We start from the raw sequence: 15,115 nt of genomic DNA, 5'->3' as shown, positions 1-15,115 counted from the left end.
CAGCAATATTATACACACATATATATATATATATATATATACATACACATACACACACACACACACACACACACACACATACATACATATACACAGATATATCTATAAATCTAAAAACAATACAACGCACAATAATTATCCGTGAGCACTATATGCGCTGTCCCTTTAAATGGAAGTTCTATAATTAAGTGTCTGTGCTCCTGGAGCATCCAAAAAAAATATTATAGACAGTCATAGAATAATGTGCGAAATACACATCATCATCATCTAGTGCAAAAAGTCCTTAGTGTGAAGCTCTGCCGGTGTAACGACACATTCGGCGACCCATCGCGGTTTGCTCCGGAAGTGACGTTCCGTTGACAAATTACGCCCTGAGCACGCGTAAGTACTCCATATGGGTTCCGCAAGTTTTGCCACAATAGCGACGAGTGAAACCATCAAGTAATGTCATGGAAGTGACGTTACACACGATACAAACACCGGCGCGGGGGAGCGCGCAACGGCAGAATCAATGTTAATTTTTTACGGTCACATTACACACAATACAAACACTGCAGATAGAATACTCATTTATACCTATATTTTACACAGAATGCAGAGTTCAGGAGTGCATTACACACCGAGTGCAGGTTTCAAGAGTGTATTACACACAGAATGCAGGGTTCAGGAGTGTATTGCACACAGAATGCAGGGTTCTGTAGTGCATTGCACAGAGTGCAGGGTTCAGGAGCGCATTGCACACAGAGTGCGGGGTTCAGGAACGCATTACACACAGACTGCAGGGTTCAGGAGTGTGTTACACTCAGAATGCAGAGTTCAGGAGTGTATTACACACAGAGTGCAGGTTTCAAGCGTGTATTACATACAGAATGCAGGGTTCAGGAGTGTATTACACACAGAATGCAGGGTTCAGGAGTGTATTACACACAGAATGCAGGGTTCAAAAGTGTGTCACATTTAGAATGCAGGGTTCAGGAGTGTATTACACACAGAGTGCAGGGTTCAGGAGCATGTTCCACACAGAGTGCAGGGTTCCAGAGTACGTTACACACATTGTGCAGGATTCATGAGAAAATACTTTCAAAACATTTAGTAAAATAATACTAAAGCAGAACTCCAAGCAAGACAGTTTCAAATGGAATGGGGAAGGATTAGCACCTCAGTTAGGTTACTGATGTCAGCGACTCCACTGGAGGGATTCTGCTCACTTCCTCTCTTGCTGAGATGATAGGAAGTGAGGAGAAACTATCCCAGTCAGGACATAAAAAAAATGAAACCTTGCAAAGATTTGAACCCTCTCCCCACTCCATCCAAATCTAAAGAAAAACATTTTGAGCAGCGTTCTAATTTAAAATGTGTACTTAACCTTACTGTCTTTATTTTTCTTTATAGATTCAAATGCAAAGAAGATCGGTAGACGATCAAAGAGAGGAGAGCATAAGAAAAGCGAATACAGATAAAGTAAACCAAAATCAAGCAGCAATGAACACACAAGTGGACAAGGAGAGACGTGTGCCAGATCTCCTCCAGAACGTGTGGAGGGGGGATCAAGGGAGAGAGGAAGACCTGAGCATGAACCAAGAGGTATGTTAATCTGACAGAACACCGCTGCTTTTACAATTCAACATCTAAACATTTACACGGAGTTCTAAGGCCTGTATTTCACCGGTGGGTGTAACAAGATGTCCGCTTGCCCCCTTCTCAGTGTACCCTTACTGTGGAGGAGTGCGGGGTGTACCAAGATGGCGGCGACAAAATGTCACTTCCGTTACACATTCTGATTGGTCGCCAAATCTGACGGAGCACCCGCCGTCAAAAAGTGCCCGCGCATGCGCAGAACAGAAGGGCGCTCCAGCTGAGTTGCCGAGCAACTGGAGTGACGTCCCATAGCACATGTGCACGCCGCAGGAGCCTTTTGTCGATGGGCAATACTATTTCTCGGCCAGAATTTAATGCTATGCAAACAGCAGAGGGACACCGTATTTGTCATATTGTGCCTCACTGTTGTGCCGCGGGTTAGCAGCGAGGCACAATCTGACATGTTTGGTGTCCCTCCGCTCTTTGCATAACTTTCAATTGTGCCCGTGAAATGGCATCGCCCATCTAAAAAACCTCCTGCGATGTGCGCATACGCTATGGTGACGTCACTCCAGTTGATTGGTAACTCAGCTGGAGTGCCCTTCCATTCCGCGCATGCGCAGGCACTTTTTGACGGTGGGCACATATCGACAGAACACTGGCCCTGAGTGCTATACATGGGAGAATTGGGGGAGGAGTCACACAAGACTGATAGAAGGCGGCTCATTTATTTCACGCACTGTGATCTTGCCCTACTTATTTGAATGGGCTAAAATCACGCCGGACAGCACCAGAAGTAGTGCACCAAAAACGCACAGCAACCGGATCACATAGTACTCTATACCGTGTGATCCGGTGCAGGGAAACGCATTGCGTTTGTGACCTGTGTTTGGGGGGGCGGTATTAAAGGTAACACACTGACACCCGCTGCAGATGACGTTTTGAATGCAGTGCTGGAAATGTGGGATTCTCGCACTGCGTTCTGCTGGGAACCGGCCAATAAAAGCAGCCGGACTCACATAATGCGAAGTCATTATGTTATCCATACATAACCATTAACAACATTTAGTTGCAGACAGTTTAGGGAAAGAGGGAAAGCTCTGTGTCCGTTATCTGCAGCTAGACATGCAGTCAGGACCGTCTTTAATATTGATTGGACCCTGGGCAAACGTTTTCTTGGGCCCTCCCGAATCCACTTGTCAACTGTTTTCAGGTAGTATAGGCTCAAAGGGGCAGCTGCTTTGGGCCCCACAACAATGACTGGGCCCGGGGCAGCAGCCCCTTTTGCCCTGCCTAAAACACGGCCCTGCATGCCGTGCTTTTAGCAGCAGAAAATGACGCACTTTCCCTTTTCTTCCTGAAATGTTGGTTCTCATACATCCTCATGTTGGTTCTCACCCTTATGCTGGCATTCGTTGTTTGCATGCGCGGTCTGACAATCGTTAGTAAGCTGTCAAAGGTGGACACTGACATTCTGGAAATGTTGTAAGGCCTCATGCATGTGTGTCTATCAGGCTTAGGCTGGGGAGCGGGGAGATGTCGCTTCCTATATAATTGCTACTCGTGCAAAAAGGAGAGAGAATCCATATAGTATAATACGTCTTATTGTAATAAAAGGTAAAACCACACTTACAATATTCCAGAGTTATAACCGCTTTGTGCAAACATCCTAAAAGTTCTTCCTATAGGGCAGTCGGCTCACTCCAGGAACTGACTTGGTTCTCACCTCCTCACGTGCATTCCACCGTGCGTCAGACTGAACATCAACGCATTTCACCCCTCCCACAGGGCGTTATCGGGGGGGTGAAATGTGTCAAAGGTCGTTGATAACGCCCTGTGGGGGGCGAAACACGTCATCGTAGATTCCGGTTCCTCAGTGACGGAAGGTGGAACGCACGTGAGGTTGTGAGAACCGAGCCAGTTCCTGGAGTGAGCCGACTGCCCTATAGGTAGAACTTTTAGGATGTTTGCACAAAGCGGTTATAACTCTGGAATATTGTAATTGTGTTTTTAACCTTTTATTACAATAAACAAGACGTGCGTTACACACAGAGTGCAGGGTGCAGGAGTGTGTTACACACAGAGTGCAGGGTTCACGAGTGCATTACACACAGAGTGCAGGGTTCACGAGTGCATTACACTCAGACTGCAGGGATCAGGAGTGCGTTACACACAGAGTGCATGGTTTAGGAATGTATTACACACAGAGTGCAGGGTTCAGGAGTGCATTACCGCAGAGTGAGGGGTTCCAGAGTATATTACAGACAGAGTGCGGGGTTCCAGAATGCGTTACACACAGAGTGCGGGGTTGCAGAATTTGTTACACACAGAGTGCGGGGTTGCAGAATGTGTTACACACACAGTGCGGGGGTTCCAGAGTGTGTTACACACACAGTGCGGGGGTTCCAGAGTGCGTTACACACAGTGTACAGGGTTCACAAGAAAATGCTTTCAAGACATTTAATAATATAATACTAAAGCAGAACTCCGAGCAAGACAGTTTCAAATGGAATGGGGAAGGGATTCCACTGGAGGGATTCTGCTCACTTCCTCTCTTGCTGAGATGATAGGAAGTGAGGAGAAACTATCCCAGTCAGGACATAAAAAAAAAAATGAAACCTTGCAAAGATTTGAACCTTCTCCCCACTCCATCCAAATCTGAAGAAAAACATTTTGAGCAGCGTTCTAATTTAAAATTTGTACTTAACCTTACTGTCTTTATTTTTCTTTACAGATTCAAATACTGGCACAGGAAAAGAAGAGGAGAAAAAAAAAATGGAAGGAAATGCAACAGGAAGATTTGGAGGGTAAAAGGAGAGCAGTGGCAGTAATACGAGAGGAGAGACAAAGGGGGAAGAGAGAGATGGAGAAGGATAAAGAGGAGAAGTGGAAAGTAAGCGAGCAGATGAGACAGGAGAAGATCAATCGAGAGAGAGTGAAAAAACTGAAGGAGAAAGAAGAGGAAGAGACGAGACTGAAAGACAAGATGAATAGAGAGGAGTTGGAAAGGAGACTGTCAAGTCAAAGAGAGGCATTCAGGGACAGACAGTCGAAAGAGACAGAGATGAAATGGAAGAAAGAAGACCAGTTACTGAGCACGTTAATAGAGAAGGAGAAGGAAAGAGAAATGGAACAGAAACTTCAGGCCATAGGTAAACAATGTATCCTGGGACAAAGGAGACCAGTTAGAAAACTGAAAGAATACAAAACAGCATCACAGCTAAAAAAACAGAAGACGCCGAGGGCCCCTGAAGAACAGCACGCCCTTAAAAAACAGCGGGCCCCTGAAGAACAGCGGACCCCTGAAGAACAGCGGGCCCCTGAAAAACAGCGGGCCCCTGAAGAACAGCGGGCCCCTGAAGAACAGCGGGCCCCTGAAGAAATTGAAGAACAGTCGGCCCTTGAAGAACAGCGGGCCATTAAAGAACAGCGGGCTCTTAAAAAGAAGCAGGCCCTTGAACAGTGGGCCCTTGAAAGACTGCAGGCCCTTGAAGAACAGCGGGCTCTTAAAGAACAGTGGGAGCAGGCCCTTCAAGAACAGTGGGAGCGGGCCTTTAAAAAACAGCGGGCTCTTGAACAGCGGGCTCTTGAACAGCAGGCTCTTGAACAGCGGGCTCTTGAACAGCGGGCTTTTGAAGAATGGCAGGCTCTTGAAGAACGGCAGGCTCTTGAAGAACAGTGGCCTCTTGAAGAACAGCTGGCTCTTGAACAGCGGGCTTTTGAAGAATGGCAGGTTCTTGAAGAACAGCAGGCTCTTGAAAAATGGCAGGCTTTTGAAAAACAGGCCTTTGAAGAACAGTGGGCCCTTGTAGAAATAGAAAAACAGCGGACCCTTGAAGAACAGCGGGCTCTTGAAAAGAAGCAGGCCCTTGAACAGTGGGCCCTTGAAAGACTGCAGGCCCTTGAAGAACAGCGGGCTCTTAAAGAACAGTGGGAGCAGGCCCTTCAAGAACAGTGGGAGCGGGCCTTTAAAAAACAGTGGGCCCTTAAAGAACAGCGAGCTCTTGAACAGCGGGCTCTTGAACAGCGGGCTCTTGAACAGCGGGCTCTTGAACAGCGGGCTCTTGAACAGCGGGCTTTTGAAGAATGGCAGGCTCTTGAAGAACGGCAGGCTCTTGAAGAACAGTGGCCTCTTGAAGAACAGCTGGCTCTTGAACATCGGGCTTTTGAAGAATGGCAGGCTCTTGAAGAACAGCAGGCTCTTGAAAAATGGCAGGCTTTTGAAAAACAGGCCTTTGAAGAACAGTGGGCCCTTGAAGAACAGCAGGCCCTTGAGGAACAGCGGGCTCTTGAACAGCAGGCTCTTGAACAGCAGGCTCTTGAACAGTGGCCTCTTGAAGAACAGTGGCCTCTTGAAGAACAGTGGCCTCTTGAAGAACAGTGGCCTCTTGAAGAACAGTGGCCTCTTGAAGAACAGTTAGCTCTTGAACAGCAGGCTTTTGAAGAATGGCAGGCCCTTGAGGAACAGCAGGCTCTTGAACAGTGGGCTCTTGAACAGAGGGTTCTTGATAAACGGCAGACTCTTGAAGAACAGTGGGCTCTTGAAGAACAGCAGGCTCTTGAAAAAAGGCAGGCTCTTGAACAACAGGCCCATGAAGAACAGTGGGCCCTTGAAGAACAGCAGCCCCTTAAAATACAGCGGGCCCTTGAAGAACTGCAGGCTCTTGTAGAACATCATGCCCTTGAAATACAGCTGGCTCTTGAAGAACGACGGGCTCTTGAAGAACAGTGGGCTCTTGAAGAACATCAGGGTCTTGAAGAACGGCAGGCTCTTGAAGAACGGTATGCTCTTGAAAAACGTCAGGCTCTTGAAAAACAGCAGACCAATGAAAAACGGTGGGCCCTTAAAATACAGCAGGCCCATAAAATACAGCGGGCAATTGAAGAACAGAAGGACCTTGAAATACAGCAGGCCCTTGGAGAACTGCAGGCTTTTATAGAACAGCGGGCCCTTAAAAGACAGCAGGTAAGTAAGTATCCTGTTATATGGCGTGGTTACTTATAGTTAATTAGGTTGAAGAAAGTCACATGTCTATAAAGTACAGACTTTGACAAATTGCAGCAGAGGAACGGAGAACAAAACCCCCTAAATAGTGGGAGGCCATGTTCCCTCATTGGAGGGGGGGAATTAAAACTAATATTAATTTGCCCACTGTTAACCTACAGATCTCTTATAAATGTTCCTTTCCTGGAGAATTGAGGATTAGCAGTGATGGCAAAATCTGGTGCTGGCACTTATTCCAGGGGGATGAATAGTGATTAGGACATGGACCCTCTGGGCCCCATTTAATTACTTCCCAAGCACAAACTTTAATGTGCTATGTATAGATAGTATAGACGAGACCCTAAGTCTCAGGGGGCCCTTTTGCAGGTGTAGAATTTGCACAAATGGTAGGCCTACCCCTGAATTATTTACCCCCTCCTGTATTTGGGACCTTCAGATCTTTACTTTTTAAATACTTTTAGCAACTCTTTGTAAACATGCTTTGAAAAATCGAATATTAAAGCAGAACACCAAGCAAGACAGTTCATGGATTTAGGTTGGAATGGGGGAAGGGTTAGAACCTCAGTTGGATTTGTATTGCTGTCTGCAATTCTGATGGGAGGATTCCGCTTACTTCTTCTCCTCCTGGGAGGATATGAAGTAAAAGAAAACTTTCCCAGTCAGGACAAAGAGAACAGTAAATTCTTTTTAAAAGTTTGCACCCTTTCCCCACTCCATCCAAATCTAAAAGATAGAGTAGAGCTCCACTTTAGAATCTGTCCTTTTACTTACCTGTTTTATATTTTTTCTTAGACACAGGAAGGATGGCCGACTGAGGGAAAGAAGGAAGGACAGGAAGAAGAGGTCCGCCCAAGTAAACGAGACAAGAAATGGAAAAAATGGCTGGAATTAGATGAGATATTAAGAAAAAAGGGCAAGAAGGCAAGCAAAGAAAAGGCGAAAAAAGAGCATGGGGAAGTGTCATGGAAAACAAAAACCTGCGAAGTCAGAGCATTCTGGATCCCCCCAGAAGGAAAAAAGAAAAAGGGCAATCTGAATATTGGTGTGCAACTGAACGAAGAACCTCCTTATGCTTTGTCTGGAAAGATACCGACAGATAACCCTTTATGTTTATGGTGTTGGTCTAGGATTGAAAAAGCATTCGGTTGCTGTTCGGAAAAAGCCATGAAAGGATTAAAGTGGATAGGCTGGAAATTGATGGAAAAAGTAAGTACTCTATAATATTATACTACTTAGGAAGTTACAGTATATGGCCACTTTAAGACCCGCTAATGTACATACAGGGCCGCTGATAGAAATCATGGGGGCCCGTACAGCCTACCTGTCGGGGCCCCCTTCAGCCCCATCCCTATCCCCTTCCAGGCTTTCAGCAGCTGCAGGAGGAAATTGGAGAGATCTGTTCCTCTAGATCAGTGTTTCTCAACATTTTACCAGTCATGGCGCGATATATTGCCTCTTCACTGCCTGTCAACTGCCTCTGAAAAGCGATCTGTGCCTGGATTGCTTTTCAGAGGAATGGTATTTTCTTGTTGGTATTCTGAACCGCTCTAAGAAAATCAGGTTGTGATCATACGGAAAAAGGGTATCAGGTTTAATAGTAGTGTGTGTATACACACACACACATCTAAACACACATGTACGCACATATACACACACATATACATATAAATACACATAAATATACACACACATATACATATACATACACATATAAATACATACACATAAATACACACACATATAAATACATACACACACATATAAATACATACACATAAATACACACACATATACATACACACACACATATACACATATACATACACATATAAATACACACACGTAAATATACACACGTAAATATACACACACATAAACGCACACACACAGACACATCTCTTAAATGGTAGCTGCTAAGGGGGACCTGCAGTTACACATGGCAGAGGTCATGAGGCTAGATTTACATAGCAGCAGGCAACTTTTTTTTTGGGACAGGGGGACAAAAATAACAGCTTTCTGGCCATGCTTTTTTCAACAGAATAGGCCCCTCACTTGTACTGTATATCCAAAATCCATGCATTTGAAGGGTCTTTGGTCCCCTCTCCTGAGGGGATAATGTGAGAATTTACTATAGTTAGTTATATGCCTCTTCCCTGCCCTCTGATTTTGAGCACACACGCATACAGATGAATTATTCCGCCTGGGAAGGTAATATGCAGGCTGGGACTTGAGCCAGCATGCGGAGCAGCCACGGAAGTGACATGCGCCCGAAATAGAAAAAATAGTCCCTCCCACATATCCACAAGAACATGAATACGGAGGTACCCAGAAAGAAGAAAAAAACCACAGATAAGTCAGAGCGGGGCGAGGGGGATGCTGGCTGGAGAAAGACTTTTTTTTTATTCTGCATTCATTCTTTTATTCTCTGATTGCCGGGCCCCCCTGCTGGCTGGGCCCGGTACAACAGGGCCAGTTGTACTGGCTTATCAGCAGCCCTGTGTACATATATGTTTCGGGTTTCAAGTGATATACCGGGATGATGCCTGCAGCTGCACGTAGCAGGCCGACCTCCTCTGTATAGAAAACTTCCTGATAAAAATTGACATTTTGCTATGATGTAGCTGAAAGGTGATACTCCTGTGTTATGTCCACTAATAAATCCTTTTCTTTACTACAGTATGGCTTTGGCTGCATCTTAAAATGCTTCCGTTTTGAAAGGGACGATGAATCAGACGAGGAAGAGGAATCGGAAGAGGAAGAGGAGCGAAGCAGGGGAAAGAGGAGCGAAGCAGGGGAATAGAGAGGGGGCAGGTAGAGATAGGGGGCAGGGAGAGAGAGAGGCAGGTGGAGATAGAGGGGGCAGGGATAGAGAGGGGGTAGGGAGAAAGAGGGGCAGGGAGAGAGAGAGAAGGGGGAGGGAGAGAGAGACAGGGGAGAGAGGGGGAAAGGGGAGGAGAGAGGGGGACAGGGATAGAGAGGGGGACAGGGAGAGAGAGGGGGCAGGGAGAGAGGGAGGCAAGGGGGGAGAGAGGGGGTAAGGAGGGAAAAGGGGAATGGGGAGAGAGGGGGACAGGTATATAGAGGGGGCAGGGAGAGAGAGGGAGGCAAGGGGAGAGAGAGGGTGAAGGGGAGAGAGGTGAGGGAGAGAAAGAAGGGGCAGGGAGAGAGAGGGGGGGCAGGGAGAGAGACAATGGGCAGGGAGAGGGCAGGAAGAGAGAGGGCAGCAGGGGGAGAGAGGGGGCAGGGAGAGAGATGCAGGGGGAGATAGAGGGGACAGGGATAGAGAGGGAACAGGGAGAGAGAGGTGGGGGGCAGGGAGAGAGAGGTGGGGGCAGGGAGAGAGAGGTGGGGGCAGGGAGAGAGAGGGGGGAAGGGGAAAGGAGGGCAGCAGAGAGAGAGGGGGGACAGAGGGAGAGAAAGAAGGGGCAGGGAGAGAGAGAAGGGGACGGGAGAGAGAGACAAGGGACAGGGAGAGAGAGGTACAGGGAGAGACAGGGGCGGGGAGAGAGAGAAGGGGCAAGGAGAAGGGGGGCAGGGAGAGAGGCAGGGGGAGATAGAGGGGGGCAGGGATAGAGAGGGGGCAAGGAGAGAGAGGGGGCAGGGAGAGAGGGAGGGGGTAAGGAGAGAAAAGGGGAATGGGGAGAGAGGGGGACAGGTATATAGAGGGGGCAGGGAGAGAGAGGGAGGCAAGGGGAGAGAGAGGGCAAAGGGGAGAGAGGGAACTGAGAGAGAGAGGGAAAGAGGGAGAGAAAGAAGGGGCAGGGAGAGAGACAATGGGCAGGGAGAGGGCAGGAAGAGAGAGGGCAGCAGGGGGAGAGAGGGGGCAGGGAGAGAGATGCAGGGGGAGATAGAGGGGACAGGGATAGAGAGGGAACAGGGAGAGAGAGGGGGGCAGAGAGAAGGGCCAAGGAGATAAAGGGGGCAGGGGGAGAGAGAGGGGGGCAGGGAGAGAGAGGTGGGGGCAGGGAGAGAGAGGGGGGAAGGGGAAAGGAGGGCGGCAGAGAGAGAGAGGGGGACAGAGGGAGAGAAAGAAGGGGCGGGGAGAGAGAGAGGGGGACAGGGTGAGAGAGACAAGGGACAGGGAGAGAGAAGGGGGAGAGAGGGGTACAGGGGGAGAGAGGGGCGGGGAGAGAGAGAAGGGGCAAGGAGAAGGGGGGCAGGGAGAGAGGCAGGGGGAGATAGAGGGGGGCAGGGATAGAGAGGGGGCAAGGAGAGAGAGGGAGGCAAGGGGAGAGAGAGGGGGCAGGGAGAGAGGGAGGCAAGGGGGGAGAGAGGGGGTAAGGAGAGAAAAGGGAAATGGGGAGAGAGGGGGACAGGTATATAGAGGGGGCAGGGAGAGAGAGGGAGGCAAGGGGAGAGAGAGGGCAAAGGGGAGAGAGGGAACTGAGAGAGAAAGGGAAAGAGGGAGAGAAAGAAGGGGCAGGGAGAGAGACAATGGGCAGGGAGAGGGCAGGGAGAGAGAGGGCAGCAGGGGGAGAGAGGGGGCAGGGAGAGAGATGCAGGGGGAGATAGAGGGGACAGGGATAGAGAGGGGGGCAGAGAGAAGGGCCAAGGAGATAAAGGGGGCAGGGGGAGAGAGAGGGGGGCAGGGAGAGAGAGGTGGGGGCAGGGAGAGAGAGAGAGGGGGGAAGGGGAAAGGAGGGCGGCAGAGAGAGAGAAGGGGACAGAGGGAGAGAAAGAAGGGGCAGGGAGAGAGAGAGGGGGACAGGGGGAGAGAGACAAGGGGCAGGGAGAGAGAGAAGGGGGAGAGAGGGGGAGGGACAGGGAGAGAGAGGAGCGGGGAGAGAGAGAAGGGGCAAGGAGAAGGGGGGCAGGGAGAGAGGCAGGGGAGATAGAGGGGGGCAGGGATAGAGAGGGAACAGGGAGAGAGAGAAGGGGCAAGGAGGGGGCAGGGGAGAGAGAGGGGGCAGGGAGAGGGAGAGGGGGCAAGGGGGAGAGAGGGCGGCAGAGAGAGAGAGGGGGGGACAGAGGGAGAGAGAGGGGGGCAGGGGGAGAGAGAGGGGGCAGGGAGAGAGACAAGGGGCAGGGAGAGAGAGAGAGGGCAGGAAGAGAGAGGGAATTATTTTTACTATGTTTTATTATATTTGCTTTGCATGTATGGTATGTATTATGTATTACTGTTATACTGTAATGTTGTTTTATTGTTAACCATCATTTGCTTAGCAGGTATGCCATCCAGCTGCCGCACGGATTTATTTATCTTGACAGCAACAGCGTTTACTCCCACGATACGTAAATCAGCGACTCCAGCGCTGTAGTAGGTGCTTTCACCACCACAATTAAAAAAAAGAGCATATATGCCAAAGCATGGGGGCAGGGGTGGAGGAGCAATTTGCTCCTAACATTAGGGGCGGATTGCCCCCATGCTTCGGGATATATTTTTTAGGCACAGATTGCGTTAATAAAAAATTTATTTTTACTGTTTTATTGTATTTGCTTTGCAAGTATGGTATGTATTACTGTTATACTGTAATGTTTTAATGTTAACCATCATTTGCTTACTAGGTACGCCATTCAGCTGCAGCATGGATTTATTTATCTTGACAGCAACAGCGTTTGCTCCTACGATACGTAAATCAGCGGCTCCAGCGCTGTAGTAGGTGATTTCACCACCACAGTTAAAAAAAGAGCATATATGTTGAAGCATGGGGGCAGCAGGGGTGGAGGAGTGATTTGCTCCTAACATTAGGGGCGGATTGCCCCCATGCTTCGGCATATATTTTTTAGGCACAGATTGCGTTAAATAATCTTTTATTTTTACTATGTTTTATTGTGTTTGTTTTACAGGTATGGTATGCATTACACAGACCCCCCCCCCTCTGTATATAACCTCCCTCTATATTATATCTAACACAGACCCCCCCCTCTGTATATAACATCCCTCTATATTATATATAACACAGACCCCCCTCTGTATATAACCTCCCTCTATATTATATATAACACAGACCCCCCCTCTGTATGTAACCTCCCTCTATATTATATATAACACAGACCACCCCCCCCTCTGTATATAACCTTCCTCTATATTATATATAACACAGACCCCCCTCTGTATATAACCTCCCTCTATATTATATATAACACAGACCCCCCCTCTGTATATAACCTCCCTCTATATTATATATAACACAGACCCCCCCCCTCTGTAATAACCTCCCTTTATATTATATATAACACAGACCCCCCCCCCCCATCTGTATATAACCTCCCTCTATATTATATAGAACACAGACCCCCCCCTCTGTATATAACCTCCCTCTATATTATATAGAACACAGACCCCCCCCCCCCCCCCTCTGTATATAACCTCCCTCTATATTATATATAACACAGACACCCCTCTGTATATAACCTCCCTCTATATTATATATATATAGCACAGACCCCCCCCCTCTGTATATAACCTCCCTCTATATTATATATAACACAGACCCCCCCCTCTGTATATAACCTCCCTCTATATTATATATAAGACAGACCCCCCCACCTGTATATAACCTCCCTCTATATTATATATAAGACAGACCCCCCCACCTGTATATAACCTCCCTCTATATTATATATAACACAGACCCCCCCCCTCTGTATATAACCTCCCTCTATATTATATATAACACAGACCCCCCTCTGTATATAACCTCCCTCTATATTATATATAACACAGACCCCCCCCTCTGTATATAACCTCCCTCTATATTATTATTATTATTATACAGGATTTATATAGCGCCGACAGTTTACGCAGCGCTTTACAACATTAGGGCAGACAGTACAAGTACAATACAATTCAATACAGGAGGAATCAGAGGGCCCTGCTCGTTAGAGCTTACAATCTAGGAGGGAGGGTCAAGTTATACAAAAGGGTAATAGCTGTGGGGGATGAGCTAATGGAGAAAATAATGCAGTTGTTAGATGGAGGCAGGATAGGCTTCTCTGAAGAGGAAAGTCTTCAGGGATCGCCTAAAAGTGGGTAAATTTGGAGACAGTCTGACAGATTGGGGTAGGGAATTCCAGAGCGTGGGTGAGGCTCGGGAGAAGTCCTGGAGGCGGATATGGGAGGAGGTGATGAGGGAGCTAGAGAGCAGGAGATCTTGGGAGGAACGGAGATGGCGTTTAGGTTGGTATTTTGAGACTAGGTTAGTGATGTAGCTGGGGGCAGAGTTGTGGATGGCTTTGTAACTTATTGTTAGTATTTTGAATTTAATTCGTTGGGCGAGTGGCAGCCAATGGAGGGATTGGCAGAGAGGGGTAGCAGACACTGATCGGTTTGTAAGGTGGATGAGTCTGGCAGCAGCATTCATGATGGACTGAAGGGGGGATAGTCTATTTAAAGGTAAGCCAATGAGGAGTGAGTTGCAGTAGTCAAGGCGAGAGATAACCAGGGAGTGAATCAGGAGCTTTGTAGTTTCACTGGTTAGAAAGGGACGTCGTTTAGAGATGTTGCGGAGGTGGAAAGTGATTGGATGTGGGGCTGAAAGGAGAGTTCAGAATCTAGGATAACACCTAGCACCCTGACATGTGGGGACGGGTGGATGGTTTTGCCATTGCTCTTCACAGAGAAGTCAGGGGAAGAGGCACGTGGGGGAGGAAATATTATAAGCTCGGTTTTGGACAAGTTGAGTTTGAGGAAGTGGTGTGACATCCATACAGATATGTTGGTTAGTAAGTTAGTGATGCGTGAGGAGACTGATGGAGTGAGTTGAGGGGTGGAGAGATAGATTTGTGTGTCATCAGCATAGAAATGATATTGAAAGCCATGAGAGGCTATCAGCTAACCCAGGGAAGAGGTGTAGATTGAAAATAAAAGAGGTCCAAGAACAGAACCTTGGGGGACCCCGACAGAGAAGGGAAGAGGAGTGGAGGAAGTAGAATTGTAAGTGACACTGAAGGTGCGTTGGGATAGGTAGGATGAGAGCCACTGAAGAGCACAGTCACGGAGACCGATGGAGTGAAGTTTTTTGAGGAGGAGGGGGTGGTCAACCGTGTCAAAGGCAGCTGAAAGATCCAGAAGTAGGAGTACAGAATAGTGTCCGTTGGTTTTTGCAGTTAGTAGGTCATTTGTGAGTTTTAAAAGAGCAGTTTCTGTGGAGTGTTGAGGGCGAAATCCAGATTGAAGGGGATCAAGAAGGTTGTTTTTAATGAGGTGGTCACTCAGTTGGTTGTAAACCAGGCGTTCAAGGAGTTTAGAGGAAAAGGGGAGCAAGGAGATAGGGCGTAGGTTATTAAGATTGGTAGGGTCCAAGGATGGTTTTTTGAGTATGGGAGTGACCAGTGCATGTTTTAGAGCATCGGGGAAGACGCCAGAGGTGAGGGAGAGATTGAAGATGTGGGTTAGAGAGTGTAGGATGGGGTCAGAGGGTGACCGTAGCATTTGAGAGGGAACAGGGTCCAGGGGACAGGTAGTTAGGTGGGCGATAGAAAGGAGTTTAGCAACTTCGTCTGGAGTAGTAGATTTGAATAGAGGTAGTGTCAGTTGTATCTGTTGACATGGGGTCTTAGCTGGGGGAGATACCTGTAGAGTGGAGATTT

General features: G+C 47.9%; 1 protein-coding gene and 1 long non-coding RNA gene across 2 annotated transcripts in view; one reads left to right on the top strand and one right to left on the bottom strand.

Annotated features, from left to right (window-relative positions):
• LOC141129627 (uncharacterized) overlaps nucleotides 1-9,392 on the top strand; it is a 10,691-nt gene extending 1,299 nt beyond the window's left edge. Inside the window, exons 2-5 of the mRNA XM_073617721.1 lie at nucleotides 1,393-1,584; nucleotides 4,313-6,544; nucleotides 7,376-7,789; nucleotides 9,261-9,392. Coding sequence (XP_073473822.1) covers nucleotides 1,399-1,584; nucleotides 4,313-6,544; nucleotides 7,376-7,789; nucleotides 9,261-9,383 — 2,955 coding nt within the window. The 5' untranslated portion in view covers nucleotides 1,393-1,398 and the 3' untranslated portion in view covers nucleotides 9,384-9,392. The remainder of the gene's footprint in view (nucleotides 1-1,392; nucleotides 1,585-4,312; nucleotides 6,545-7,375; nucleotides 7,790-9,260) is intronic.
• The window catches only part of LOC141126707 (uncharacterized), a 28,532-nt gene that overhangs the window by 5,061 nt on the left and 8,356 nt on the right, over nucleotides 1-15,115 (bottom strand). The window lies entirely within an intron of this gene.

The sequence above is a fragment of the Aquarana catesbeiana genome, linkage group LG02 (genome assembly GCF_042186555.1).
Source record: "Aquarana catesbeiana isolate 2022-GZ linkage group LG02, ASM4218655v1, whole genome shotgun sequence".
Taxonomy (NCBI): Eukaryota; Metazoa; Chordata; class Amphibia; order Anura; family Ranidae; genus Aquarana; species Aquarana catesbeiana.
This window is presented reverse-complemented; position numbering and strand designations above follow the sequence as displayed.